Below are 25,722 nucleotides of genomic sequence, written 5' to 3' on the forward strand. Positions count from 1 at the left end.
ATAATACATTTTTGGAATTTTATTCTATTATACCACTAAAAAAAGATAGAAAAATAAAATTAATATAAATTTCGTATTAAAAGTTCTAAAATCAACCATGACTAAATAAACTTATTATTATAAATAAATATTATTAAAAAAAAAATAATAATAAAAAAAAATTGTGTTTAATGAAACTATTCATGGCTTAAAACTGTTTTACTGTGAACCAAACATCACAGGTCAAGTATGTGACAGTATATAAAAAAATATACAATTTTACAGACAATTTAAAACTGAGCGCTGCATTTTAGTTATAAAAGAGAACGATTAAATTATTTTGTTCATACTGTAACTTGATTTGTTTTGCTGGTTACAATCATTTTTAGTAATAAAATAATATCTCACTTGTTAGATAATATTAAAATAAAATTTTGTCTTTAAACACAATATTTAATACTATAGATAAACTAAAAAATTTAATGATTTTTCCACATTTAACCGCCAGTCTCTGTGTAGTCTCAAATGCGATTTGTGTTACATGATATCTTATATTTTTATCACTGGGCTAAGCTTTAATTCCATCTGTGTTTATAGTAACCCCGAATTAATAGTAGAGCATGTTTATTGTATGAAAGTATCACAGAGGTATGTTGTATGTTATCAAGTTGACAGAAAACACTTTTTTAACGTTTTTTTCTAAACCTAAAAAGTAAAAATTACCATCAACAACACTTTATTATCTATATTAGGGTCTTTGTAAGGGCATTGAAAAAGTATTATACTAAAGCCTTGTAAATCAATCAAAAGGGAGAGAAACAAACCATTTCTGCTTGGTTAAAAGTTTTTTCTCTGTTTTTTCCTTTATTTGAAAATATATCTACTGATAATCTAATATCAAAAATGTTTATAACGCACAATAATTGACGTTATATTAGTTTATTAAATTGGTGAGAATAAAATTATTATTCTGATAGCTGAGTATAACACATCAGAATTTTTAAAATTTATTTTCTAAAAAAATACTTTAAATAAAAATACACATTAAATTGTTTATACTATTTTCACGAAAAATGTTATTTGAAATTTTAAAAGATAATCCATGTTTTAAATAAACAAAACTTACCTTCTCAAACAGAGAGACTAGCGTTACAAATAATAATCTCAATAAACAGGACCCCTGGACATTGGTCAAGTCCCGGGGAGTTCAAACAATATTTTCAAAAAATTTTAGCATTTTGTTTTCTTATTCGGGATTGAATTACAGGGCTCTAACATAAGTTTCATAATATGAAGACTACCTTAAAGTGTTTAGTTTAAGAATTAATTGAACCATTCTCTTTTATTAATTATTTTGTAAAATTGTTGTTCAATTAAATAAGTTTTTGAAGAATGCAGTAGTTTTTCTGTCATACAAATTTAACTCTTATCATGCATACCAACATATCGCAAGCATTTTGTTTAACGCTATTAGGTTGTATGAACCATGTGGGTTCCTCTGTAAAACAAATATATTTTTAATTATTAAATTAATGTGAGTGTCATTTTAGAAAAAAATTATCATTACGTGAAAAATTAACAAACAAGACAGCTAACATTCCGGTTCATCATATATAAGACAAATATTTGCAACTTGCATAATATAATCCAGGATAGTTGATTTAATCAAATATTTTCCTCGCAATTCTTTCGATGACGTTCAAAGAGTTAAGTTGTACAAAATGAATTTCCATACAGGTTGTCGATTACTAATTGAGCGTTCACGTTAGACTAGAAAATAATGCAATAATACACATAAAATAGTTAAATATATTAGTATTGAATTCAATTTTCTACCTTAATTTATATTAATAAAGGCAGAAAAAAGTTACCTTTATATGTGCAAATAGGACAGTTTTCTAATGTCTTTTGAGCCTTATTTTTGAATACAAATACAGACTCTTTTCAACGACACACGGAGTCATTTTAGTTAGTGAATATTTTAGAACGTTCCGTATGTCGATCAATAAAGTAAAAATTGATACAAAGACTACCGTGGCAAATAAAATTCTTTTCTTGCTTTTGAGTGATTACATTTTACATATTACATCTGTATTAACACAACAAATAATATCACATACATTACCTAATAATAATAAAACAAATATAATTACCATATAACACACTTGACACGAAAGCGTTTAGCAATGTTCTAGGCATACTCATTGCAAATTCACATAAAGTAAACCTAGAATAAAATAAACATTTTACTATTATAATAAATATTTACAAATGTTATTGTTTTTGGTAATTTGCAGTAAAAGTGGGAATTTTAGTTATTACAAAATATAAAGGGTTTTTATGTATTAAAATTATTCGACTGTCAAAATTGTTTTAAAAAAATGTATTATTAGATAAGGTTTATCTATTATTAGTATGGTGCACAATAAAAAATTTGACAACTACACAATTTGTATGGGACTATTATAGTTTTATGAGAGTATAAACCAAACTAGGTATGTCTTTGGCTTTTAAATTTAGCAATTAATATAGTTTAATTTAAAATGGTCCTTTAGCCCCACGATTGTTGCGCATACCTATTCCATTTATCATTGTCTATTTCAACATACGAGCACAAAACATAGTGGCTATGACACAAACTATGAATTTTAATAATGTTTACATTGTTTGAATGTATACACTAAGGTGCGCATAATATGGATAACAGCGTTTTCGCCAACATGTATCAAAAGCACGAGTACCATGTACTCAATACATTAAACAATTAGTGGAAATACACATTTGGATTTTGAAACAGGCCATACATCGGTAAATTTGTGTATGGCGTTTCTTTCGAACTTGTCGTAGAATTACAATTATTCTAGCTGGAATTATTTTTACTGGTGTCGGTGTTTTTATCATAGATTAATTTGCAATCCCCTAAAAAAAAAAAAAAAATATAAATTTTCTTTGCTTACTAAACTAAGGGGTAACTAAGATATTAAGTTCAAATTATACTTCATACTCACCGATTATATTTACTTGATTTACATAGTCAGTCATGTTTATGGTTTCTGGTCGTGTTCCATAAATGCGTGGGCAGCGGCGGGCTAATAATTTCAGCATAATATCGAGCGTAGGAGAGTGCAAAATTGTAGTTTTTTAAAGGTTCTAGTTAAAATTCTAGAATTTAATTTGTATTACACACCGAACGACGGTCATCAGCAAAAACGATTGTCGATATCATCGAAATGTACACACCAATATTGTTGTTTGTTATCACCCGAGTATAATCCATGAAATAATATATAAATATTATTTTTTTAAACTCGACGTTATTATGACAATTATATAAACACGCATAACATGACTGTGTTGGGCAATGACGCGTGAAATAGAAACGCGTTTAAAGCGATAAAAACGACAATGTTCATGTTGATTGTTGTTATTTGTTCAAAACGAGTTAGACAATGATGGAATTTTGTTTTTTTTTTAATCTCACACCGTTCGTTAATCTACCTCCAGCCTCCACCCGTGTGACCCGACAAGAGTCGCCAAACGCTATCTACTCTGTAAAACTAACCAACCCCGAGGTTCCAGCTCGTATTATACGCCTATGCGCAGCTGCCGCTGTCCACGGTCGACAACCCTGAGCGACTAATAAACCAAGCAACGGCGACCCGAACAAAGTACGCTGTATATTATATTAATTTTTTTGTTATTGTCTTGGAAGTTAAAAACCGAATGCCTACGTTTTTTTTTTGTTGAAACTCACAGCACCTCATCCCAGCGTACTACGCGTGCAAGTGTTGGGTGTAATAAAATTAACAAATTCGAGAGTTCCTTCTTCGTTTTGCGGTTTACATCACTGCAAACTTGAGGGTGCTCTAGCTTGGGTGGTAATGGCCGCAGAACGGACGATCGATCGAGCTTCGAGCTGTCGAGACAAAGGACGCCCAGGCACTCGCAGTCAGTCCCGGTTCCCCTCTGCACGTCCAGCTCGCTAGTGGCGACCATTTTCGTTGAACGACATTTGACCCGTTTGGCTTTTGCTGTTGTTTATTGAAAGCTCAACAGTCGGTCGAGGAATGGTATGTGGAATTCAAATAGCCGTACAATAAAAACTTAACACTTTAATAACGCGACCGACGCCTTTTTTTCTCCAACAAATCAACACACACACTCGGGTGTACGAGCAACGCTGTCAAAAAGTTCATGACTTAACTTTGCCGTGGAAAATTAAATGCTTGGACGATAAAAGGGCCCGTACGGTTAAACTCTACGACGGTAATCTCAAATTGTACAATTATTATCTTTTATTAATTAGTATAAAATACAACTACCAATTTTTGTACAACTTATCTAAAAATCCTGTATTAAATAGTATATAATTATCCTAATTTCTAATTTTATCTAGAATATCCTTCGTATGAATGCGTTAAAACTTTTGTGGATTGATATATCAACTGAGTGAGTTTCGGATATATCCACGTCGAATGTTTTGTGCCGACGTTTTGGACTCTTTTCAGAGTCCATCTTCAGGGCAATAGTGGTCTCGACTGTTCAAATGGTATGGTCACGGCATTTGAACGGCATCCGAAACTCACTCCTTCGTATACTGACACGCTGTGTGCTATTTTGTTTTTGTCGAGAAAAAATTTAATAAATTTCTACTGGGATAATATGACGCTTAGTCCAAAATATTTAAAATTTGCTTGAATGCAAAATGCAACGTGGTGATTTCATTATCGCTTATTGTTCGAATAGGTATTATGTCCGATATGTTTAGGCATTTGAGTTATATGTAGTTAATTGTTTACGTTTAATAAATTACATCCATATTCCTGGAGTCTAACAGTCCAAGATTTGGGCTAACTGCCTTCAGTTAGCCCAAATGTGAGTTTTGTTCCAGCATAGAGTACTGTGCTTTTAGGGGCCCTACACCTTATAGCTGTACAAAATAGTTTTAACTGTAGTTGATAACTAATATAATATCTTCTTGTGATTTCGGATTTGGCCAGTAAGACGATACTGATAACCTGTTTGACTACTAACTAGCAGTATAACTAACGTCATAAATAATATGATTAGATTTATATTTACCTGTTTGTTTTTAGTTTTCAAAAGATTACCCTACAGTAGTTGTGATATAAAATTAAGAAGACACAAGAGAATACATAGTATGTCCAAGAGAAACAGCGATCTAGAAGGCAATGAAGGGCCTTCTTTTAAGAAACAGCAACTGGAGCCAAATTTTGATGACTTAACAAGCCATCTAGAAGGCAATGAATGTCCCTCTGCAAATGTATCGGAACTCGAATCAGTTGTCCATGATGTAACAAGCAGCAATCAAGAAGGCAATGAAGATTCTTCTGTATTAACATCAAAACTTGGATCAGATGTGGAAGACGTTAGCGAATTAGAAGGCAACGAAGGATCCTCTGCACTAAATGCTCAACTCGATTCAGATGTTAATGACCTAACAAGCCATAATGACCTCTCAAATCAGTTTTCAAACAATGAATTGTCGGAACAAACTGAACATGACAATTTTTCAGATATATCAGAGGTAAAATTTTAAAAATTGATTATTAATATAAAACTTAAATAGCAATTAATATTATTTTTTTGAGTACAAAATGCATAACATAAAATCAAATTTTTTCTTTGTTATTTTTAATAGTTATTACTTGTTTTCACATTTTCAGTTGACAACTCAAAAATACTCTTAGATAGGTAGAAGAAATTTTTTTATCTAAATATTAAATTTTGTTTCTTTAATTTAAAAACTTTTATGATAAATCATAAATGGTTCATCTATTTACTACCTTACAAAATTAAAAATCAAACAATAATGTTTACAACATGTATTCCTGACTGACGTAATAACCATTAACATTTTAAGATGACAAATATGGTGGGAGTAACCAAATAAAGTATTTTATGTTTAAAGTTCAATATAGTTTAATTATATAATTAATATAAAGAATAATATAGCTTTTGTTTTTTTAAATTATATTTTTATTTATTTATTATAATATTTAATGTACTTGTCCCGAAACATTAACTGGAAAACGTGGCATTTGGGGGGACTTTAAGAATAAGTTTTAATTGTACAAAAATGTTTTATTTTGACGAATTAGTAAGACTCAGTCTTTTTTTAAAAGAAAGGACTTGGGAATTTATCTTTTTTTTTCTGTACCCATGTTGCTATAGTTTAGTTGAGTCATTTAATTATAAATTCTATTTTGATTTAGACTTTGCCAAACAAAAATACATTGGCCCTATTAAGACAAGAGATTTACGATCTTGAACGTCAGCGATTACTACATTCGTCATCAATAAATTCTATAAATTTCATAAATCACTATTGGAATCGATTCGATAAGGACTGGTGTTTAATGTTGCATAAATTAGCTGGCGATTCTCAAGAAACATTTAGTTGCTTAGGTAAGTGTGTGCAGACTGCAGATAGGTATACATTGGTTGGTTAATCATATTACTATAATAAAAATGTGCATATTTTATCATTAGTTTTACCGTGTCTTTAGATATAAGCTCATCGACTACATATTCATCATATCAGATGATCTCAGAATTACACCCAGATAATTTGGAGGAGCAGTTAGCTAGTCGCGTGGAGAAAACTAAAAATGTCATAATGGATGTCATTGGAGCTTTTAATAAGCATAAGGAAAGAAAAGAGAAGTTGGAATTAGCTCTCGAAAGACTATCAAGAGAAGGTATAGTTTCAATTGTTTAGGATAGTAGATTTATGTGTTTTATTGGGAAATGTCCATTATACAACTGAATGAAAGGAACGTAAATAATTTCGGGGATTTTTAAACCCGAGGTGCAAAACACATACTTTAATTGAATACCTTTTTAGATATGGAAGACGACAATACTGCACAAGACGTTTGGAATACCCTTATTTGTGAAAATGAAAATCTGCAACATTTGACCGCGACATTACAGAAATATTATCATGAATCGACGCCAATGGTAGAGAAATATTTATAAAATAATAAACATCTTTTTTTTCATATTGTAGTTTTCCTGATTGTACTACGAGTTAAATATTCAAACACTATTTTGAAATGGCTCAAATATAAAATACATATTCTGTACTCGTTTAACTTTTTTGTCTTAGGCTGATAAACTTATGAAGGCTTATGAACCTCAATATTGTGAACTAAGGAGATTGCAATGTAAATATGAAAGATTTTTCCAGCAAAACAAATATCTTCACGAAAAAAATTATCAACTGGAAATAGATCTAGCAACATTAAGATTTGATCTTAACAACATGCTATTGGATGAACCTGAAGCACAAGCAAGACCAGACTTGGATGAAGATATTATGTTTATTGATGACGACGCTCCACAAATTCAGGATATATTACAACCTGATGTTCCTGACGGTGATGTTTCTCAAAACGGTGAAAACGTGGAACAAATATTTATTCCACAAGAACAAGATCCTATAGAAGCAATAGGATTACAGAATTGTGAGTAGACATTTTTTTTTTGTGCATGTAATGCCGGGTCCACAGAGTGAACAAAATTGAAGCGAAACAAAAACAATGTTTTTTGATAATTTCTAAACAATTTTTTTTTTCAACATTATGTTTTCTTTTTTTCAGTGGGAAATGTTATTGATGTTTTTGTTTCATAAGCAGTATAGGTTGGTCTGGAGTCTGGATACAATGCTTTTTAAAAGCATTGTGTCATTACTGTCAGTCCATTTCAAGTGACCAGTCTTGTATTCTTATGTTGTTTGTAAATTATTTTTGTAGAACTATTTACTTTTTTATTAAAATAAATTTTTATAATTAAAAAATGAATAAATATAAATGAACAAACAAAGATCCGAAAAAGTCGAACTTGTATTTTGTATATTCTAAACGAAAAAAAAAAAGTTAAGTTTTTAATTTTTTGAATTTCTGAGCTGACTTGGCACAACAAACATTTATTTTGGTTTTCTCTCATTGTGAAAATATATTTTCTATTATAAACTGCACCAATCGTACTAACTGGACTTATGTTTAATTCTTAGATTTCTCAAATTATTATATTCTCATTAGATTTGAGCAAAGCCGATAAAAAACTTAGCCCGGTTTTTTTTTAATGGAATTCGTTTGGTATCAACAATATGGGTTACAGTGTGTATCCAAAAACCTTGTATAGGATAAAAAAAATTTGGTTTTCACCAACTCTGGTCTTACCTTAAATATTACTCGTTTTTGTTTGTTTTAGGTGAACGATTGGAATCAATATCTTTGCCGTTAAATGAGCCTGAATATCCTACAGATGCAGCTGATGAATTAAACAAATTAGCCATTAGCTCGTTATCCGACATGGAGTGCTCAATTGATGATAAAATTCAAGATATGGATTTTTTGGAACCATCGACTTCAAAATTTTAATTTAGTTCGTTCCATCATATAAAAAGACATAAAACCCTCTCTTACAAAAAAGTTTATAAAGTCAGTTTTTTAGAAAAACTTTAACTACTCTATACATCTTTATTAATTAGTAGTATAGCAACTTCTTATGAGTATACTTTATTGATAATTTTTTTTTTTTTTTATCCAATTTGGCGCCAAACATTACTTAATCTCAGTGTATTTTAGTTTGTATTATTGTTTTAGAGTACTACAAACAAATAGTACACCACTGAATATAGGTAATATTTGTTTTAAGTAATGAATTATAGTTGTTTGAAATATTGCCTACACCGAAAACCCATAAATAAATAATAGGGTGTGAGCAGAGTTGTGCTTTAATTCTTATTCAAATAAAAATGCATTTTGGATTTTTGCGAGCTGTGTTTCTTAAGTTGAATAAAGTATAGATGATTATTTCGATAATTTTACCAGTGATAACAGTAAAAAGTAATTCCTTTATAATCTTATCTAAAGTCCTTGGCAAAGTAGACCATTTAAGTTATTAATATGGATTATAGCATATATTATTTTAACTTTTCTCTTTGTGTGTTTAAAATATTTAGTATTTGTTAGAAAATAGATTTCATTACATTAGATGACATTATCATAATTTTAAAAATAGATAATAAAACTTAGTAGTATTTATCGTATAAATATATATTGATGCTTTGTGTGTTATGATATTGTCTTGTTTGTTGTGTGTGTGTTGTCTAATTATTCTAAACTCTAGTCTATATTTGTAATAAAGTAAGTTAATAGCTTGATTATCTAACTTGTAATGATTGATTCTTTACTCATTCTTTTATTATATGGTGATTCTTATTTTCATTCCACTTAGTACTCTGCTAAAAACATTTTTTTAATAATAATGTATATATATACATTATTATTCATTTCCATACTAAAGTATCTAGTTGATATTATACAAGAATGTATTAGTAATATGGCAATTAATAATTTTTTATTAATATTAATACAAATACTTATTATATAATCGTTAAATTTAATTTATTTTTAAATATTTTAATAATTATGTATATCAATAATGTGTTTCTTTTAATATTCTTTACTTATAATGAACTTTCAGACTTATAACTATTATCTTTCCATTATACATATTATATTATAAATCATAACTTTATTATGATGGTAGTAGCATTAAGGGTTTTTACTATAATTATTGTCTTACTCAACTGTCAGACTTGTGTCTTTTGCATACATTTTCTTTGAGTTTATATTAACATTGTGTTATGGAAATGTATGTATTATATTTTTAACTAGCTAAAAAAAGGTATTATTGTCAAGCTGAGAAATCAGTTACGGTAACATCATACCTACCTATTAAAGTAATATTGCAAACTAAATTAATCACTAGCATTTAAGTGAATGATATGTTCTGTCAAGTGTTTAACCTCCACGTACTCGCATACACGTCATTAACACTGCGACTTATGATACTTATAGTACTTTTAAAATTCAGAAATTATGTTGGTGGTGTAAATATTGCTGAGCGACCATCAACGAGATTTTTTAAGACACGAGTGCTTGGTGGTTAAATATAAATATCTAAGTATTGAAATGTTTTTGATTTTGTCACTTCATGTAATAAATACTACTTAATATAATATTGCTTAAACATATTATGTTCTATTGTATAAAACTGATCTATATTCGTAGATTAACCTAACCATTTATCCTATGAATCTTTGAATATTATGAATTTTCTTATTTCGGCATAGCGTTAACCAAAAACGCCTGTATGCCTGTTATATTATATAATATGAGTCAAAGCCAAAATAAATAAAAAATAATCCCATTTCTAACCATGACATAAAAATTTCAACAAATATTTAAGTAAATAAATGACAAAATCTTATATGAAAGATTTTTGTAACTTTTCTTATAACATTTTTATGTTTACAAAATAAGAAGTTTTATTTACTTTTTTTTTATGGAACGCTAAGGTTATTGCCAACGATGTACATCACATATGACAAATTAACTTTATTATTGAATTATTTATTTATATGAATTATGTTAGGTAACTTTTTCGCAGTGGCGTAACTAGAGACTAAAGCGCCTATAAGCAAGTCATTTTTTTTGTTCGTGGATGTTTTATTTTCATAGTGGAATTTTAAGTATTAAGTAGAAAATTTTTTTTTATTAAATAGGTAAAATCAAACTAGTATAACTTCCTAAGTCATTATTTTCATTCTACCACTCTTAAGGCTTATCACTTATCATATTTAGTTTTACTGATAAGTATAATAACTGTTATCATCTCAATTTAACGGTATCAATGAAATATTGTGATTTTTATCATATAAATATTAACTGGGAATATAAAATAATTTTGACTGATGTAAAAAGTTTAAATTCGTAGGTAGTGTTTTTAAACATTTTAATACACATTATTTTTTTTATCTTAAAGAGAACACATTATATTTTATGTTATATTGTGCATCTACCGTCATTCGCCGAGAGCCAAAAACCTGAAGTACAAATTACAATATCAATAATGACGATGCAGGAAGAAGAAAACTTATGGTAAGAAAACGATCGGGTTTAGCGGGTTGAACTTGATTTTTGCGGAAACGTTTAATTCGCTAGCCGAGTTTACTTTACTTGACCATTTGTTGTGTTTTTGCTGCAGGAACTCTATGTTGATCTCGCTAAAGGAAAAGGGAGGAACGCGTTTACCTACTGACAAATCTATGATTATCATTGGTAAGTAACAATAATACTGTTAGGCTCGTTTCACACGAGCCACTTTTTGTGCTGCCACAGAGAAGACACTGTGGCGCTACTGTTAAAAATATATTGTTTTGAATTGATGGTTATACATGATGTCGCACCACAAACGCGTCTTGGTGGTCGGTACCCGCTAGAAATAGCGCCGCAGAAAGTGGCTCGTGTGAAACGAGCCTTATGTATGGTATTGTTGGCCGTTTTAAAATTTAAAGTTTCTTCAGATAAGTAAATAATTGTTAGTCTCCCTTTATTTTTTTATTTTTAGGCGACAAAGAATGTGGTAAAACTACTCTTGTAGCTAAACTGCAAGGAATCGATGACTTAACCAAAGGTATCGGTTTAGAGTATGCCTACATTGATATAAGAGATGAATATAAAGAAGGTAATTGTTTTTGTTATTGGTTGATAGTTTTTATTTTTGATAATAATATTCGTATTGATAAATTATACCTATATATTTTATTAGCCTTTATAAAAATATGTGTAGAAGAAACTTGACTACCTATTGAATACTTTTAACTATTTAGATACTTATTTTAACATACATAATTGATATTTTTGATTTCAGATCACACCAAACTTAATGTATGGGTTCTAGATGGAAATCCTAAGTATTCGTTTTTATTGAAATTCGCCTTAACCCAGAAACAGTTCAAAAACACATTAATAATGTTTGTGGTGTCCATGAAAACACCTTGGAACATTATGGACCAATTGGAAAGTTGGGCGACATTGTTGCAAGATTATATTGACAATCTTTCAATTCCCAGCGAGGAACTTATGGAGTACCGTCAGCAATGTAAATATACATACTATATATATATATATATATATTTATATAAACAATTTAACTTATTAATAATTACTACTTGCTTTTTAGACACACAATAATTTATTAAATATACATTTACTTGTTTTAAGGTATAAAAAAGTGGAATGAATACATTGAAGAAAATGTTGGCGATAAAAATGGCTATTGGGAACATGCACTCGGGGATGGAGTGCTTACGAGGAACCTCGGCCTTGATGTCATAGTTGTTGTAACAATGGTGAGTTTAATTTTATTATTTATGCTGGGTTTTGGTTCTCTTTGTCTTATGTGTATATTTTGGTTTTTAGACCGACTATATCAGTGTGTTAGAAAAAGAAAACGACTACAAAGACGAACATTTTGATTTTATACAACAAACGGTGCGCAAATTTTGTTTACAATACGGAGCATCGCTCTTTTATACGTCAGCTAAGGAAGACAAAAACTGTGATTTACTATATAAGTTTTTAACTCATAAGATTTACAATTTTCCATTTAAAACGCCAGCACTAATTGTCGAGAAAGACGCTGTATTTATGTGAGTTACTTCAAAAGTTTAACCTTCATTAACGGTATACAAATTAAATTACTTCACAGTTACATTGGACGTTTTGTGATTTCAGACCGTCTGGCTGGGACAGTATGAAAAAAATCAGTATTCTCTACGACAATATGCAATCAATGAGACCGGATGAGTTTTACAATTCAGTCATCAGCAAAGTAGTCACAAGAAAGGTATGTTTATTTAGGAAAACAAATGATTTTTTAATGCTTTGTTAATTTTTACGTTTACAGACGTTTACCAAAGACCACGAGGTCCAAGCAGAAGACGAACAAAATTTTTTGAACAAACAGTTGGGTCTGTTGAACCAAAGTGCGAACCAACAATCCGCGATTGGTATTCCCAGACAGGACTCGGTGATGAGATCTCTTACGGGGGTGTCCAAGCCAGGAGAGAGACGCGTGTCACTGACGAGTCAGGGTCAAGGTTCGCCGACTAAAAAGGTGCGCTATTAAAATTAAAATTATAATTGTACACTTAATCATCAGCTAAACTATACCGTGTATTTTTAATGTAGATTGATCCGGTCAAGACGAACAATACAGCCACACCGGGCGAAGGTGTTTTAGCAAACTTTTTCAATTCCCTTTTACACAAAAAGTCTAATCAGAGTCCGGTCATGTCGAAGTCTCCAGGTTTCAACATTAGAAAACTTTAATTCTATTATTATCTGCGACTCATTTTTTTTCGTTAGGTATTCTCATAATGCGTTATAACGTACATTTTTAGGTGAACTATCGGGCTCAAAATCATTGTCGCTTGACCACACAGAATATCCCACAGACACAGCTGCCGAATTAGACAAATTAGCCAAGAAAACGTTAAATCTTTCTAATAGTCTTTCAACTGAAACAAGTTCTATTGACAACGGAGCCGGAGAACTAACTACATCTCTAGCCGAACAGTCGTCTTCAGAATGTTAGTTCAGGGTTACAACACACTATTTGTATTCTTTCCTAAAATTGTGATAACATGTATTTAATGTTACGTGCAATTCTTATATATTTTTTAACCCATGACCGAACATATATATTTTATAACATATTATTATTATTAATATTAATTTATTTTATTAATCCTATAGATTTTACTAATTTATTATTAACGTATTACCCCAAAAAAATCTTACCTTTATTACATACTTCTTTCATAAATATATCCAAAGTCATTTGAAAAGTAGATAGTTAGGCTAACTAATATAACTAGAAACTTAAGTTTTTGTATATTGAATTTTTTTTCATACTATATTTTAAATAAATGTGAAGGTGTTCTCATATATTTTTTATGATTTAGAATAAAACACGAACAATTATGTATTAAACAAATATTTTTTAACCCTTTTAATAATGTTTTGATCACTTCACATATAAATGTGAATATCGGCTATGTAAAATATTGATTTCTATACGATATTTTCCATGTTTTTTTATATATATTATTATTCATATTATATTAAATTCGCACATAAAAATAATAACAGAACCTTTGAATGTATTTATTTGTTTCAACAAAATGTTTTGAATATAAACTGTATTTATTAATAATCGCTTTTTAATAACAAATATTTTGATTTATTTGCTTAATGAGCTTAATCTGTATGAAATAGTTTTTGCTGGAAATATATCATTGAAATTTTGATCATACTTGCGTAAAAATCAATTGAATATATACAATATTATTATTATTTATCAGAAAAAATTATGTAATCCCTGAACAGATCGATTGGTATAGGAAGGAGAAAAAATCTTTTACAGACGTTTTTTTGTAAATTATAATTTATAAACTTATTGTGTTCTACAAAATACCAATAAATTTATTGATATATTATATAATTTGTAATACTTAATAGTAAATTATGAGTATAATTTTGCATTGTTATACAAGAATGAAGTTATGCAACTGGCGAGGAATAATATTTTGGTAAGGCAAGAGTGTCATTGATTTGCCGCATAACAACCGTGTATCTTGGTAAAAAATTAAATACATTTTAATAAATACGGTATCTATGTGTACATAATAATAGAGTTTTATGTACAATTGTACGAAACAACAGTATACTTATAAAAATAAAGTTAATTAAAGTATAACGCACGTTTATTTTTAAAACTTTTGATCGGTAATATTATTTACAAAGAAAAATTGTTAGTGGCCATTTTACATTTAGATAATAGTTTTAATTAAATAATAAACATTTAAATACAAAGTTTGCATAAATATAAAATTACATTGGCCGATTCGAGTTCTGCTTAAACGCTCAAACTCGAATTGCTTACGATTAATTAGAAACTAATGTTATCATATAAATAAATGTATGTACATGGAAACTAGTGGTATTACTAGTGAACTATCAGGGGACACGAGCTTAAAAGTATGTTGTGCAATGAAGCCATATCCGCCCAGTCGGTGCGTTCACTTCCTATGATTAAGTTCCGTATGCATCCTTTGAAATTGTCTCTAGTGCCTAAAGTACCGCTGGACGCCGTATCTGCAAAACACAACGAATGCGATATTGGGATGAGTAAAAAACAGTTTAAGCATGTAACCAAAATGCAAACCAAAACATAGCAGGGGTAAAAAATGACTGCTGATTGATCTATTATTCAACAATAATTATGCGGTATTGTACCTGGTAATCCACCTATGTACAGTGGGCTGTTGGTGTGCGCTTCTGTGATGTGACCGTTGTCCAGAAGCCAGTATTTTTGTTCAAACTGGTCGACTTTGAGAGTCAACTTGTCCTCGACGTAAAATGCTTGTATCTGATGCCACTTGTTGTCGCATATGGTGAACTCCGAGTGGAAACTCTGCTCGACCCGGAACGGCCGGCGGTCGCCCATGTCGCCGGACAAGACCACTTTGCCCTGATTGAGCTCCAAAGACAGTGCCGGATACCCTTCGGGTTCGGAAACCGACAACAGGACGGCCGTGGTCTGCGTGGTCCTCAGTTCCAGCGACAGTTCGAGCAACGCGCCCACGTAGTATTTGTTTTCTGAAACAGAGTGCACAGGAGAATCCGTGAAAACAGCGTTGCGAAATTGCTGCTTTGAATACGGTCAGGTCGGTAATTATTACTGTAAATGGCGTAAGCGTCGCCCGGGAAGAACGATCCTTTCTCGACCTGAGGGAAACACTGGCCGACCTGATGGCGGACGGCCCTTTCGCTTACCAGCTCCTCTTCTTGGTGGTTCACGGCGAAACCTTGCATGCACCCCTTGAACGACCGAACGTCCTGGAAAAACGCAAAAATATCATATATATATATATACATAGTAGAAAACGATTACAAGCTAGATCTGATCACATTTGGCTATTCGACTTACCAACGACTCTGGAAGTTGCAAGTTCTTCTCCGCCGGCACGCCGCCAACATACATGGTGTTGCCCAAACTCAGCTTTTTGGTCAAATTCAGTTTTTCTTGCGGTATTGAATCGATAGTGAAATGCACGGTCTTGTTGTCTTTGATCAGTTGAACCTTTACGGGACAAAAACAAAACGTGTCATAAACTGATGTTTGTATAACTGAGAGTTAGAATAGTGATGCGGTTCTTTTTTACCCTGTGCCACATGCCGTCGTTGAATACAGCTTGAGTGGATATCTCCATTCTCTTGCGATTTTTCAACACCAATTGGACCCGGCCGTTGTATAGTCGCATGGCCAGATAGTTGTTCTGTTTGGCCCGGTTACCCTGAAACGAACAAAGCGCGTTCTCATAGTGTTTAAAAAAACAAGTCGAGCTACTAAATTTTGAACTCACGATCAACAGAAAAACCAGTCCGTCGGAATAGAAACTCCTGAAACGGAAATCCATTTTGAAATTGCGGTGCATGTTGTGCCGCTTGGAGAACGACACCTGCACGTAGCTGTTAGGGTTGTCGCCAAACTTAACCGCACCCGGTTCTAGGGAAAAGCTGCCTTCTTTGCCGCAACCAGTCGGCTTCTCCGTCGAGGTCATCGATGCAATTTCGCTTGACACGTTGCCACTCGTCCGGGGTACTGGACCTACCTGACCGATCGCTGCGTGCTCAAATTCAATGGGAGAATCAAAATACAAAAGCCTAAAAAAAAAATACATTTGTCAATTAATTTGGTGAAAAAACAGACTCAGAAATAGGAACAATATTCGAACGTTGAATACTATTGTTACATTCACAAGAGGTGACTAAATCTAAAATTGATCCACTCAAGCCTTGTATATTAGTATTCATTGTTTTTTAAACCACACAACCATTCAATCGAATGAACTTCAAAAAATATAAAACTGCGTACATACAAAATTTCACGAATTCGTGGCATAATAATATTGGTAAATAATTCTTGGCTGACAATATCCTTCTTTATAAAGAAGACTCACTTTTTATGTGTACTACCCTTTTCACTGATCTATATTAACTTTTTAATTTTCTGCCTATTGTGCAGTTTCCGTTTCACACACTTTTAGTCTATTGTGCTTGCATTTACCTCCTTCGTTTTACAAAATAGCTACTACTTATACGGTTGTCTACTTACTGGTCGTTGAAAATAGCGTCTTTGATGGTACCCACAAGGGGAACGCTGGATACGGCTTTGCCAGTGGTATTTATTTCGGCGGGTAGACCACCCAAAAAGAGACCGCCAGCCGCACCAGGTGCTCTTACCACACTCGAACCTTCCGGAAGTGAAGAAAACGAATGAAGTACGTCGTCAATGCGCAACTCCAGCTTTTTGCCGTTTTTGGTCACCATTATCGAATGGTACTTGCCGTCGCCGAACTCGAACCCTTCGCTAGCCAGTCTTATTTCGCCGTGCCCTGCGTTTATCCGGATGTCTACCTGTCCACGTCTCAAGCTCACCGAATAGTAATTTTGCTTGTTCTGAAAAAAATTAATTGAAAATCCTAAAAAATCGCTCTCAGTCCGGTTATTTCTAACCTTTACCTCTTGCTCTATGTTGTTGTTGATTTCTTCTAAACTATTGCTAGTGTTAAACGTGCCAGGCTAAACAGAAACCAGATGAGATGTGGTTAAAAAAACACCAGTAAAAATACCTAGGTAATCTGTGTGACTTACGACAAGCATATCCGTAGTGGACATCATCAATAGTGCGTCTTGCTGTAAAGTGGCGAACATGAATCCAAACGACGCTTTCTTTTTGAGCGTGTGCGAAGTCAATTCTAAGTATCCGTTACCATAGAATCCGACTATAGTCAGAGGCTGTGAAATAACATTTTTTCGGTAAGTGTGTGTTAATACCAATATAAATTTTAAGCGGTCTACTAACTTTGTCCGTACAAGTAGTTTGCACGCCCCACGAATTGCCTCTCATTGGGTTGTACCCTTGTTGGGCTATTTGAATGTCCGACATACATCCTGAAAACGATTTTACCAAACCGTTAGTGGCCTTAAAACCCGGAGGAACGCCGCCTATCATGTACTCCGCCTCTGATAATTCCGGTATGTCGTTTTGATTCGGAGGCGGCGAAGGTACGCCTTCTTTAGACTCAGCACCGACTTTCAAAACTCCTACAATATAATTTAAAATTAAATCAAAAATTGCTGAGTCAATTACCGTAGGTCATTAACTGACTTACCTTTTTCCACTTTTTTCTTTCTATCGAAATACCGGGTAGCCTCCAATCTCGTCCAGGTGCCCACGTTGTACCGGCTGGCGGTGGATAGTTCTAACATCGAGTAACCCGAATAGCTGACTCGGAAAATGACTTTGCCGTCTTGCATTCTTATATCGATAAATTGATCCTGCGCACAAGCCATAATTAGTAATACATATTTAATCTTTGGCCGCCGCTATTCATTTCTTACCGGCTGAGAACCTTCGGCCAGGAACAGCAGAGATCTTTCGTCGAAGGTCTTGAAGTTAAGTGATACGCTGAATAGGTACTTATTGTAGGCGGTAGTACTGTCGTGGTGTAAGACCGCGTAACCGTCACCGGTAAACCTATAGGAACTATCGTCAACCATTTCTTCGGCTCTGAAACGTGCGAATAAGATTACTCACTGAAGTCACCCAACAATTTCGTTGGTAAATTTGTAGGGTTAACTCACCCCTCGATGCAGGCACTACAGGTGCCAGCCGGTTGCGACTTGAAGTTCCACAAGCCGATGGGTCGACCGTCCAGCCACACCTGATGAAGACAACCAATCAAACCCAGTTGTCTGGAATGTAAGTACGACGGCAGAGGCGCCTTGTCGATGCCCCCTATCCAAATGACATCGTCCGAATTGACGTCCAAACGTCCCATGCCCGCGCTAGACATGTTCGTGTGAGGCGAGCCCATGGCCAGAGACGAACCGCTTGGCACCACTTGGGGTCTAATCAGCAACTTGCCGAAATTGTGCACCCGTTCTGCTTCGATCCTGTACCAGTGCTGGTCGTTGTTCAGGTCGCTGGCTGTCTGTATGTGCATTGGATGTGTAATCTCGCCAATGCCACCACCAACGTCCCACACGAACCTGATCTTCCGGTTGACCATTTCGATTGCCACGAAGTCACCCTATTACGCGAATGTAAGTTAGCATGAAACTTCTACTGGAAAATATTAGCAAACTCACTGTGGTTTTGCTCGATAGGTAAAAGAGCAACGCGTCCCTCTCGTTAGTACTAATTGCATAGGACAACACGATCGTAGTCCTAGTGCTGGGCTCTAAAAATTTCGGTTGGTATGTCCGAATGCAAACGTTGTCGGTGTCGTTTTCTTTACCGGTAACCGATATACGGATCTAAAACGAGTGATTAAAATTCTTTATTTCAGTAGAGTGCTACCTAGTCAAGTGTTTAAATGTTTAGGAGATAACAACACTCGTATAATACGTACAGGTGACAAAAAAAAAAAACACTCACCCCGTCCGCGATTTGATGGGCTTCTGTGATTTTGTTACGCAAAGCTTCCAATTTGCCAGCAATTGTGTCATTCCAAGATGCTAATTTTTTACCAAACTCTTCGGTAGACTTAACGACTTTGTCCAGTACGTCTAAAACTTTTTTGCCGTTTTCTTCAGTCTCGTCGACTATAATTTAACAGATAAAATAATTCTATGGTAGAAGAACACAAAACTATCTACAAGAATAATATAAATTACTTTTATCCTGAGCAATCGTTAGACTGGGTTCACCTTCCTCGTTAAGCTGAAGCAAAACCGGACGCAGCCTGTTATCGATGTTGTTTTGAATTTCATTAATTTTGGTCTCGACATTAGCCAACGTGTTCATCAGCGGGTCGACATCTTCTTTGCTATTCAGTTCTATGTTCATTCCTTAATTGTAAAAAAATAATTACAACATCGTATATTTGAATGTATAGTTAAGTAAATTAAACTGTGCGAGTAACGCACCTTCAGATTGTTCGAGCTCAATAATTTGTTTCGAATTACTATTGTCGATCTTGATTATTTGCTTCATATCGTTTTTAACAGCTTCGATTGTTGTAATTTCTGCGTTGAATTTCGACTGGAAAGTATCGACTAGTTTTTTCACGTCCAGAGTATTTTTATAAACGAGCTGGGATAAATCTTCAGCTGCTTTTGATTTGTCCACAAGTGATTCTTGATACACTCCCGGATACGCCTGTATGATACAATCAAAATTACACTGTGTGTTTAGAGATAGTTGGAAGGCTCAAGGCAATTGAAAGATTCTTGATGGGCAGTTAAGTAAATTTAAACGACGTATAGAGCAGAACTACCGTTTGGAACGAAGTGTCAGCCAATTGACTAGCGTTGATAGCCGCGTTTCGAGCAAGCTGAAGGGATTTGACGATATTTAAATAAGCGTTGCTTGCTTGAAGCGTGACGTTGGCGTCGTGTTTGATAGGTTTGAACAATCTAAACAAAATATTACATAGATTAAGTATATTTTAAATGGCGATTACGAAACAACGTCGTCAAGGGTAAATCTTACTCTGCGTATTTCTGAGCAGTTTGCAAAAGGTACTCCGCATGTATTTCTGCCGAATTCACCAAAAGCAGTTCCCCGTCTAACTGAGAACCAATGTTTTTGCCTCTGTTGAAAGGTTTTCTGATGTTTTCAAATCTGGGTTTAATGTCGGATAGTTCCTGCAAATTGACATTGGTGATAGTCAAGTTGTGTTAATATAATGTTTTTTTTATAAGTCTGTTACAGTTGGTGATGGTTGTTTTTCTTACTTCGAAATTGTCCATACTCGCCAAATAATTTTCTCTTGCTGTTTTCACAGCGGCCACCATGTCACCGTGCTTCGCGTTAAAAGACAACTCCATTCGATTAACGTCCTCTATGATCCTATTGACTGTCCTCAGTGACTGTTTATTTTGCTGCTTCAGTCGGTTTACCTAAACGTTACACGTAAGTGTTAAACATGTATTAATTAGTACTAAAGGACTACATAACACAATTTAGCAAAGCTACCGATTCTGACGCGATGGATATGTTGGATAGGATGGCGTCAAAGTCTTTCACTTGATTCAAAAGAGTTTCAAATTTGTGTTTGAGGTTAACCGTCTGAGCTTCACTACCCGTGTTCAATTGAAGGTTTTCCATGGCCTCCGAACAAATTCTTGAACACAAAAATTGTTTTTCTTATTGTATAGGTACATGGAAGTGATTTATCAACGATATAGTATATACTGTATACATAAATATTCTACCTAAGAATGGTTATGGGCTCTACAGAAGGTTCAAAATCGATGTTACTTATTTTGTTCAAAATGTGTTGAGCTTCTTTCAAGGTGCTTGCAATATTCAAGCGCGCCCTCTCTTCAACGCCATAAGTCTGCAAGTTGATGACTAGTTCTAAACAAAAATCATCGAAGGTTTGTAATATAAAGTTAATACCTTGTCTTTAAAAAATATTAATTCAATAATCAATACTTTTGTCTGCACTATAGTTATAATATTTTAAATTGTTTGACACTGAACATTCGATAAATTAGCTGTTTTAACAATTTGCCTAATCACATTGTGATTTATTTAAATATTTATGTTATAAACTAAAATTCTTCTACAGTAGTATATTTTTTATAAAAGTATTCGCCGATTATTAATTGTAATAAGCAGGGTTTGGGACTTAAATAATTAACTTATTTTTATGGCTTGACATAAAAATTAGCAGAGGGCTATGAAATTTTATGTCATATTATAATGATTTTAAATATGAAATTTGCTTATTTCGATGTTTTTTTCAAAAATATATTTTTTCTAGTTTTTCTGCTCTTTTTGCATACTTCATACTTTTTGACCTGTATATTTTGATAATTTTAAGTATTTATAATTTCTGAACCCTGGGAACAATATTAATTTGTAAATGCTATTTACCGTCTACTTCTCTCTCTAGTGCCATGCTATTTGCCAATCTACTTTCGGCCGACTCGTATAGCGGCCGTATATCGTTTTCGATAAGCTGAGACGCTTTTAAGGACTTCTTGGCCTGCGTTAAAAACAGAAAAATGGTTATTTAATTTGTACACAAAACATAATCGAACGGTGTAAGAGCTTTTCGTTTACCTTGACGAAAGCGTACTTTATTTTCTTCTTAAGGTTCTGTTCCACGTCGTCGGCTAGACCGATCAACATCAAATCGGCTTTGGTAGAACTGTTTAGCATGCTACTCAAGAACGTCACATTGGTCTCGATAAGTAACAGGTACGACCACGGAGGAGATATCATTCCTTCGGCCAGATTAACGGTTGTTTCGTTTAGTAATTTGATCTGACTAGATACGTCGTCCAGCAACGTGTCTATACACTTGTCCTCGCAAGCTGAAATACGTAACGCGTATAAGTTTCTCTATTATGTCATAACTACAATTTATTTAGATAATTTATCTTACACATGCATCCTTTGCTGGTTAACACATGTTTGTTCTGACATACGGAACAGTCCCGGCCGGTAATGTTCGGCATGCAGTTACACTGACCAGTCTCTTCGTCACACTCGTCGCTTATCATGCCATACTTGTTACAACGACAAGGTTCGCACGATCCGCCTTCTTTTCTTGGATACCCAAACCAACCGTACTCGCATCTAGTAATTAAACATTTTATGCGTTGTGTCTTGAAGAGACTAAATATGAAGTGCGGATGCTGGCTACTTACTGATCGCACATGGGTCCTTTATAGCCTGGTTTGCATTGGCACACTAGTGTTCCTTCGTAACCTATCTCACACGATTTAGCAAAATTTTTGTTAACCGACGGGCACGGACACGGCTGACATCCTTCGCCAAACGGATCGCCATAAAATCCTTCGGCACAGATCTCGCAATGGGCGCCACCGGTGTTTTGCGTACAGTTCTGTCGAAAAAAAGTAGAAATGATTGAAAAGTAGTTTATTACTCAGACAGGGCCGAGTCTTGATGGTATACACAAAAATTATTTCCGAAAATAGATTACAACATAATTTAAACTCACCTCACAATTTCCTGTCTCGACGTTGCACACGTTCGAACGACCATTGCATTGACATTGTTTAGCCTCGCCGACGGTCTGTATTATAATAGTTGCACTCACTGAACTGTTATAGTACCTGAAATATCCGAGACTGGGATCTTGGCAAGAAGACGACTGGTACTCGGGAGGGCATTCGCATACCTCGACTAACTGAGAAGCAGTCAAGTGAGCGGTTTTCCTAGCGGTCATCGTCGCCGTCTCTAACCATACGTCTTTTAAACTGCAACCGGTTACAAGCATTAGCTCAAACGATGTTCGTTATAATACTAATTACAATCATAATAATTGTGTAGCATGCTTCTAGTACTCACGTGGCGCGGGTAAAGTCAACCGAATCGGTGGCTCTGATGAAAATGTATTTGATATTTTGCAATGCGAGCATCAGTATTTCTCTACTGACTTTGGCGCCGGGATTGTTCTTGATTTGCCACAACGATTCATGTAGCCTGAGTGATTTTAATAATAGTTTAGGGTTAACAATAATTTAGGTGAAGAATGGCGAATTGAGGAGTGAATGAAGTGCGGTTTACTCTACCTTACTTGATGACTGGGCCCCGTGTTAATGGACTGCGGGAAGTGTTCTAGTATGATATGCTCGTTTCCTTGAATTTGTATCAGCGGATAAGAAGTCAAAATCAGTTGCGGGAAGAGAGTGTTTCCACCTTCAGCGTCTATAGTGAAGCGTATGTAGCCGCCGTACGATGAAACCTGCACACATACGAAATATCAAAGTTTATAATTTATTTATTATTCTCAAATCGTTCATCCATACTGACCTTATCACCGGAAAATCGATTAGGCAGTTGCCAATAAACAGGAGTGTCGAACAAGTATTTTACTCCCATTTCCACGTTACCCACAGTCCCCGGTATAATCCTAAGGTTGTTGGTGATGTTCAACTGATTGCGTTCTATACCACCACTCTCGGGATTTGCCAGCTTTGTTTAACATTTAAAACTAGATTAATGTAACCAGATGAGGAGGTCAAGAATTGTCACAACTCACGTTGATGTAGCAGATTTCTTGGGTATTGACAGGATAATCGCCTTCACTGTACAGCGTACTGCTGTTGGTATCATAATGAATAGACAGCGTACGGGTTTGCGGGAGTCTAATTTGATTCCACGTTAGACCTGCTGCCGAACATGAACTACTTCGACCGAAACAGAAGCAAGGTATGCAACCATCCGCATTCATTTGATGCAGCCCGAATGTGCCCTCTTTACATTGGTCACATCTCTTGCCATAAACATTCATCTAAAAAGTCACAGGCACCAAAATACTGTCAAAGACTGTCCTCTTTTTATTTTTGTATAAGTTACATTGTAATGTTTTTTTAATTTAAAATTTTGTATAGCAAATTATTTTAACAAATTAATTGAAATTAAAAGCTTACTTTGCACTCGCACTGGCCGAATTCATCGCAACCGCACAGTGTTCCGTTGCAATTGTTTTGTTCGCTTCCGGCATAATCGCATGCACATGGCCTACACCTGGGATACCCGTAGTATCCAAACGAACACTGATCACACTTGGAGCCGCTGTAACCAGTTCTGCATACGCACGCTCCGGTCTCGTTATGACAAAAACCGTTGAGCGATCCGAAAGAATCACACCGGCATTCCTGAAAATATAGTCTGTTAATGGTAACTATATTTTAATAATTACTCATCGACCTGGTGTACCGACCTGGCATCCTTTATATTCTTTCCACCCAAAGCTGATGGAAACGCACTGACTACAATCCGGACCTTCGGTCAGTTGAGGACATACACATCTGCCTGTGTCCATATCACATACGTGGCCCTGCTTTTCACATGGCTGGCATTCTTAAAAAATCAATTTCATCAAACGTTAGACAAACATTGATTATACATCTCAATTATATACACAATTCGATTATACTGACCCGAACAGCCCAGAATGGAGAACCCGTAGTAATTGGGCAGACACTGATCGCAATACTGTCCACTAACTCCTGGCTTACAAACGCACTGGCCCGTTATGGGATCGCACATTCCGTTGACGGCACCTAATTCATCGCATCCACATTTTTGGCAACCCTTGTCCGTAATGTTCCAATGTCCTTCCTAAAATAATACGTTTGTTAGTACTCGATATTCCACAATGATATTGTTATTGCAGTTTAAAAGTAATTAGCTGTTCGGCTTACTTTACACGAATCGCATAAGCTGCCAGTGACGTTTTGTCGACAATTACATTGGCCGGTTACAGGGTCGCAGCTGTTGTTTTCGCTTCCGGTAGTATTGCACTGACACTCTAAGCAGTAATATCGCAATTAATAAGGTATCGTACAAGTTTAATAATATCGCGATTTACCGACACAACCCTGACTGGAGAACGAATGGAATCCTTCGATGCACGTATCGCAACTGGCTCCGGTTATTCCTTTTTTGCACGGACAAATGCCGGATCTGGGGTCACACAGGTCCGTTATGGAGCCGATATGATTGCAAGTACACTCAACACATTTGGCGGTCGTATTACCCAAACCATCCTGATCAACGATTTTTACATTATTCAATTTAAGTATGTTAGGGGCAATTTTGAGCCAAAGGTTTATTACACTCACCACGCACCGATCGCAAGTCCTTCCAGTAAAATTGTCTTTACACTGACACTGTCCGGTGTCCATGTTACAAGAGTCCGTTGTTATTGAACCAACCGGATGACAATCACACGCTACAAACCAAAGCCGTTCGGTTATGTCGGTGAAAACATAAATATTTTAAGATGTCTGCTTTATAATATAC

The 25,722-nt window shown here is 34.4% G+C and overlaps 3 protein-coding genes and 1 long non-coding RNA gene across 6 annotated transcripts in view; 2 read left to right on the top strand and 2 right to left on the bottom strand.

The window, feature by feature from the left end:
* Positions 1-1,552: 1,552 nt before the first annotated feature.
* Positions 1,553-3,169, bottom strand: LOC126836848 (uncharacterized). 2 transcript variants are annotated; one of them, XR_007685408.1, is made up of 4 exons: positions 2,988-3,169; positions 2,133-2,206; positions 1,851-2,068; positions 1,553-1,749 (listed from the first exon to the last, which is right to left on the bottom strand). It is a non-coding gene; the product is annotated as an uncharacterized LOC126836848 (long non-coding RNA). The 2 variants fall into 2 exon arrangements; XR_007685407.1 differs by lacking the exon at positions 2,988-3,169 and adding an exon at positions 2,556-2,757.
* A 414-nt stretch (positions 3,170-3,583) lies between these two features.
* Positions 3,584-8,466, top strand: LOC126836727 (uncharacterized). The gene is made up of 8 exons (XM_050570340.1): positions 3,584-3,647; positions 3,736-4,245; positions 5,076-5,527; positions 6,216-6,408; positions 6,510-6,701; positions 6,848-6,963; positions 7,112-7,469; positions 8,218-8,466. Exons 3-8 carry the CDS (start codon positions 5,141-5,143, stop codon positions 8,385-8,387), a joined length of 1,416 nt encoding a protein of 471 aa, XP_050426297.1. The 5' UTR covers positions 3,584-3,647; positions 3,736-4,245; positions 5,076-5,140; the 3' UTR covers positions 8,388-8,466.
* Positions 8,467-10,749: 2,283 nt separating this feature from the next.
* Positions 10,750-13,881, top strand: LOC126836520 (cytoplasmic dynein 1 light intermediate chain 2). Its single transcript, XM_050570018.1, has 10 exons — positions 10,750-10,955; positions 11,062-11,135; positions 11,425-11,541; positions 11,728-11,958; positions 12,081-12,208; positions 12,279-12,508; positions 12,594-12,705; positions 12,766-12,975; positions 13,050-13,167; positions 13,262-13,881. Exons 1-10 carry the CDS (start codon positions 10,927-10,929, stop codon positions 13,453-13,455), a joined length of 1,443 nt encoding a protein of 480 aa, XP_050425975.1. The 5' UTR covers positions 10,750-10,926; the 3' UTR covers positions 13,456-13,881.
* Positions 13,882-14,608: 727 nt separating this feature from the next.
* LOC126836359 (laminin subunit alpha-1) overlaps positions 14,609-25,722 on the bottom strand; it is a 43,585-nt gene continuing 32,471 nt past the window's right edge. For both annotated transcript variants that reach the window (XM_050569635.1, XM_050569634.1), the window contains exons 14-50: positions 25,542-25,651; positions 25,289-25,466; positions 25,122-25,228; positions 24,858-25,038; positions 24,638-24,777; positions 24,345-24,572; positions 23,954-24,205; positions 23,725-23,886; positions 23,484-23,656; positions 23,260-23,394; positions 22,910-23,168; positions 22,596-22,792; positions 22,331-22,524; positions 22,006-22,259; positions 21,817-21,928; positions 21,150-21,294; positions 20,911-21,058; positions 20,670-20,834; positions 20,425-20,579; positions 20,210-20,348; positions 19,860-20,091; positions 19,608-19,781; positions 19,369-19,535; positions 19,080-19,247; positions 18,573-19,021; positions 18,330-18,498; positions 18,101-18,266; positions 17,791-18,032; positions 17,580-17,723; positions 17,448-17,507; positions 17,041-17,384; positions 16,289-16,589; positions 16,088-16,219; positions 15,853-16,005; positions 15,605-15,761; positions 15,159-15,521; positions 14,609-15,017 (exon numbers count right to left, since the gene is read on the bottom strand). In XM_050569635.1, coding sequence (XP_050425592.1) covers positions 14,869-15,017; positions 15,159-15,521; positions 15,605-15,761; positions 15,853-16,005; positions 16,088-16,219; positions 16,289-16,589; positions 17,041-17,384; positions 17,448-17,507; positions 17,580-17,723; positions 17,791-18,032; positions 18,101-18,266; positions 18,330-18,498; positions 18,573-19,021; positions 19,080-19,247; positions 19,369-19,535; positions 19,608-19,781; positions 19,860-20,091; positions 20,210-20,348; positions 20,425-20,579; positions 20,670-20,834; positions 20,911-21,058; positions 21,150-21,294; positions 21,817-21,928; positions 22,006-22,259; positions 22,331-22,524; positions 22,596-22,792; positions 22,910-23,168; positions 23,260-23,394; positions 23,484-23,656; positions 23,725-23,886; positions 23,954-24,205; positions 24,345-24,572; positions 24,638-24,777; positions 24,858-25,038; positions 25,122-25,228; positions 25,289-25,466; positions 25,542-25,651 — 7,004 coding nt within the window. In that variant the 3' untranslated portion in view covers positions 14,609-14,868. The remainder of the gene's footprint in view (positions 15,018-15,158; positions 15,522-15,604; positions 15,762-15,852; positions 16,006-16,087; positions 16,220-16,288; positions 16,590-17,040; positions 17,385-17,447; positions 17,508-17,579; positions 17,724-17,790; positions 18,033-18,100; positions 18,267-18,329; positions 18,499-18,572; positions 19,022-19,079; positions 19,248-19,368; positions 19,536-19,607; positions 19,782-19,859; positions 20,092-20,209; positions 20,349-20,424; positions 20,580-20,669; positions 20,835-20,910; positions 21,059-21,149; positions 21,295-21,816; positions 21,929-22,005; positions 22,260-22,330; positions 22,525-22,595; positions 22,793-22,909; positions 23,169-23,259; positions 23,395-23,483; positions 23,657-23,724; positions 23,887-23,953; positions 24,206-24,344; positions 24,573-24,637; positions 24,778-24,857; positions 25,039-25,121; positions 25,229-25,288; positions 25,467-25,541; positions 25,652-25,722) is intronic.

This window comes from Adelges cooleyi, unplaced genomic scaffold, assembly GCF_023614345.1.
Source record: "Adelges cooleyi isolate 19-005CV unplaced genomic scaffold, UGA_ACOO_1.1 ACOO_flye_CR_arks_rails_tigmint_CR_PRNA_247, whole genome shotgun sequence".
Lineage (NCBI taxonomy): Eukaryota > Metazoa > Arthropoda > Insecta > Hemiptera > Adelgidae > Adelges > Adelges cooleyi.